Below are 4,050 nucleotides of genomic sequence, written 5' to 3' on the forward strand. Positions count from 1 at the left end.
AAGAACAATTTGTGTATGAAGTCATCTTCAAGGCAGCACCAGTGAAAGCACAGGGCAGCTGGGTAAAAGAGTGATGGACACTGCAGATCTGCTGACTGCTCTAAGCCACAGGGAGCTGAGCCCTTCAGAGTCACAAGTGCCAAAACTGAAATTTTCCATTAAACATGGATTACATCTGACACCCCCTGTGAATATCAGAGGTGTCACAAACCATCTCCTATGTACCCACTGCAGCAGAGCAAATCTGACTCCTCAGCAGCACATGGGCAGAGGTACCTCTCCTGACAGCACAGTCATTGAGCACAAAGCAAAGAATAACAAGATGTTTCTGTGAGGCGATGTGTTGGAATTTCTGTAAAAAAAGGAGTGGCTTTGCTCTGAGAAATCTGTCACATTTTTTCCTTTTCTTATCCCTTTCTGAGCAGTGCCCTCATGCTAAGAAACAGCAAATGTCCAACAGCAGCTCCGTCACCGAGTTCCTCCTCCTGGCATTCGCAGACACACAGGAGCTGCAGCACTTGACCTTCTGGCTCTTCCTGGGCATCTACCTGGCTGCCCTCCTGGGAAACAGCCTCATCATCACTGCCATAGCCTGTGACCACTGCCTGCATACACCCATGTACTTCTTCCTCTTCAACCTCTCCTTCGTCAACCTGGGCTCCATCTCCACCACTGTTCCCAAAGCCATGGCCAATTCCCTTTGGGACTCCAGGGTCATCTCCTACTCAGGTTGTGCTGCCCAGCTCTTTCTGTATCTCTTCTTGCTTGGAACAGAGTGTGCCCTTCTGACTGTCATGGCCTATGACCGCTACATTGCCATCTGCAAACCCCTGCACTATGGGACTCTTCTGGGCAGCAGAGCTTGTGTCCACATGGCAGCAGCTGCCTGGGCCAGTGGGTTTCTCAATGCTGTGCTTCATGCTGCCAATACATTTTCACTACCACTCTGCAAGGGTAACAGTGTGGACCAGTTCTTCTGTGAAATCCCCCACATCCTCAAGCTCTCCTGCTCACACACCTACCTCAGGGAAGCTGGGCTTGTTGTGGTTAGTGTCTGCTTAGGCTTTGGGTGTTTTCTTTCCATTGTGCTGTCCTATGTGCAGATCTTGAGGGCAGTGCTGAGGATCCCCTCTGAGCAGGGACGGCACAAAGCCTTTTCCACGTGCCTCCCTCACCTGGTTGTGGTCTCCTTGTATTGCAGCACTGGTGTGTTTGCCTACCTGAAGCCCATCTCCATCTCTGCCCCATTCCTGGATGCGGTGATGGCAGTTCTGTACTTGGTGGTGCCTCCAGCAGTGAATCCCCTCATCTACAGCATGAGAAACAAGGATATTAAGGATTCTCTGTGGAAACTATTTGAATACTTGCTACTTCTGATTAATAAGGTGCCCATTGTCTCACTCAGGCTCCCACACTATCTCAGGAATAGCCAGGAATAACATTTCTTCAGATGTGTCATTATTTTTTTTTGTGGGGCTTTTTTGGTTAACAGGGTTTTTTTTTCTTTTGATTATGCCTGTGATAATGCTGTTCTTGTTACTTCTTGGCCTCCTACCTGTGTTTTCTTGATCCAAAGACCTCACGTGCATATGGATCCGGGCTCCCTATTTACATAAAGTCAATAAAGAAAGCAACACAAGGTTATTTGTCTCAGCTCTCATCTCTTCACATATGCTCTGGAGCTGGGGGAGCAACACCAAGCCCTCTGTGTGCACGTCGTCTCTGCTGCCTGCAAGTCGGGGCTGCTCCATGGAGCCATGGAAAGCAGCAGGATGCGGTCTCTTCAGTGCTGGTCTCTCCTCACTTCCACAATGTCCTGCTGTGTCCTTGCATTTGTGTCATACCTCAGGTGTTCTGCTACTGGTAATAGTCCTGTGGTCTCCACAGGAGCATCCCTGTGGCGGCAAGCAGGAGCAGGCCGTGTGAACCAATGTGTCAGAGCTGGCCACCCTAAGAGAACTTCCAGAGGGAATCCTGTTGGGAGTGGGCAGGGGAGATGGGAAGAGCTGGGGAGGGGCTAGGTTGGAAAATGCCCTGGAGAGGACAACACCAATGTTAGCTTAGATGTTTGTCTATGCAGTGTGAGGACAGGCTCCAGTGGGTGTGTGGTGCAGAACCAGCTCTCATGGAAGGGAGTTAAGACACACAGATACAGAACAGAGGAGGCCAGTCTGTGCCCTTGGTAGCATGGACAGATTGAGATGTCATCGTCCTCCAAACTTTCCCATCAGCTATTTCCAGCACTGCCCTCTCACACCCGTTTGTGGGTGAGGTATGCTCTGGTGCCATCTCCTTCCTCCTACCGGCTTTTGTACCTGTGTAGAGGGAAGAGTCAGCCTTGCCATAGCCTCTCACCTTGCCCAGACCTCGGCAGAACAAGAGCAGAGCTCTCTGTCAACCCTTGTGTGGGACACAGTTGAGGATGCCTGGGCCAAGCCCTGGGAGGGTATAAAAGAAGAAGGGCTGGTGGGAATGGACACTGAGGTCTGGCATGGGGATTCTGGTGGGGGAAGTTTCCCCACACCAAACACACCCTGTCCTGTGCTGTGTCTGATGAGGGGGGCCATGGGGACATGTGTTGGGCAGTGGGGCTGCACCAGCACAGGAACAGCTCACAGATTTGAGCCTCAAGAAAACTATCAGGAGACTGAAGCAGGGACAGGGTCTAAGAAGGAGTTTAGGAATATGACCTGAGCATGCAGGCATGTGTGTGTGAAAACCAACAATAATGTGGAGCTGGTGGGGGCTGCAAGGAACTTCAAGAGCAAAATGAAGAGCTTCAGGCACTGTGTTTGCAGGAAAAGGCTGAACAAGGAACACGCTGCTGAATGATGGGGAAGGGTTCATAACAGCAGACACAGATGAGGCTGAGGGACTCAATGCCTGCTTTGCCTTTGTCTTTCTCAAAAAGCTCTCCCCGGCCTCTGCTCAGTGAAAGGGATCAAGGAGGAGGAGAACACATATCGAAAGAAATATGAGGAATTCCCACAAGGACAAGTGACAGTTTCTGCCCCTGCAGGGGACTCGCCCTGGCAAAAGAACAGGCTGGGGTTTGCCTGTCTGGGAGCAGTTTCTTGGAAAAGCTCTTGGTGGGCAGGGAACTGGGCAGGAGGCAACCATGTGCCCTGGCAGCAAGGGAGGGCAGTAGTGCCCTGGGCTGTACGACCAGGAGCATGGCCAGGAGATGGAGGGAAGGAATTTTCTCCCCTCTACATGGAACTTACCAGACAACATCCAGAACACTGTGTCCAGTTTTGGGAAGCCCAGTACTGGAAAGGTGTTGGCAAGCTGGAGAGGGTTTAGTGAATGGCCCTGCAGATGGTCGGGGGCTGGATCACTTTCCCTGTGAGGAAAGGCTGATGAAGCTGGCTTGTTCATCCTGGAGAAGGAGTGGCTGAGGGGGACTGTGTCCCCTCCCAACTTCTTGTGCACCCTTAGCCTACTCGCTGGTGGGGTGGCCTGAGGAGCAGAAAAGGCCTTGATTGTGTGTAAGAACTGCTCGACAAGAACTAAAACATCCCTGTATTATCAACACTGTTCTCAGCACAAATCCAAAACATAGCCTCCTACTAGCTACTATAAACCAAATTAGCTCTATCCCAGCCAAAACCACGACACCACATACACATGGGTGCATGCCAGTGTGAGGCTCCCCATTTTGGAAGGGTGAGGTAGAACTGAACACTGTCCAGAGGAAGTCTGCCAAGGTGGACGTTGGGACCTCAAGCGCATGGCTCATGTGGATGGCGGGAGGGACCTGAGCTTCATTTGACCAGTGGCATGGAGGCAGTAGAGCAGTAGTCGGAGAGTGGTTGAAGGATGGCTGAAGAGGTGAGGGAGTTATTCTTCAAAGTGGGAAACAGGGTGAGAAAGAAAGAATGCCACAAAGTTCAGCTTGGGATGTTGAGACTGCATAAGATCAGAAAGAAATGTATCTTCAAGTGCAGTGCTATGGTATAAGAGACCACCCTGAGGACATCTGGACTAGTCCATGGCTTTGTGTTTCAATGAATATCCATGGAGGATGGAGAGCTGTCAGTAAGGGTCTTG

At 51.0% G+C, this 4,050-nt stretch overlaps 1 protein-coding gene across 1 annotated transcript; it reads left to right on the plus strand.

The window, feature by feature from the left end:
- The first annotated feature begins 449 nt into the window (after positions 1-449).
- On the plus strand, positions 450-1,439 carry LOC142365365 (olfactory receptor 14A16-like). Its single transcript, XM_075446100.1, has one exon. The coding sequence runs from the start codon at positions 450-452 to the stop codon at positions 1,437-1,439; it is 990 nt and encodes a 329-aa protein (XP_075302215.1).
- The last annotated feature ends 2,611 nt before the right edge of the window (positions 1,440-4,050 follow it).

Source organism: Opisthocomus hoazin, chromosome 38, assembly GCF_030867145.1.
Source record: "Opisthocomus hoazin isolate bOpiHoa1 chromosome 38, bOpiHoa1.hap1, whole genome shotgun sequence".
Taxonomy (NCBI): domain Eukaryota; kingdom Metazoa; phylum Chordata; class Aves; order Opisthocomiformes; family Opisthocomidae; genus Opisthocomus; species Opisthocomus hoazin.

Coding starts and splice junctions, on each gene's coding strand:
- LOC142365365 (XM_075446100.1), top strand. CDS start 450: ATGTCCAACAGCAGCTCCGTCACCGAGTTCCTCCTCCTGGCATTCGCA.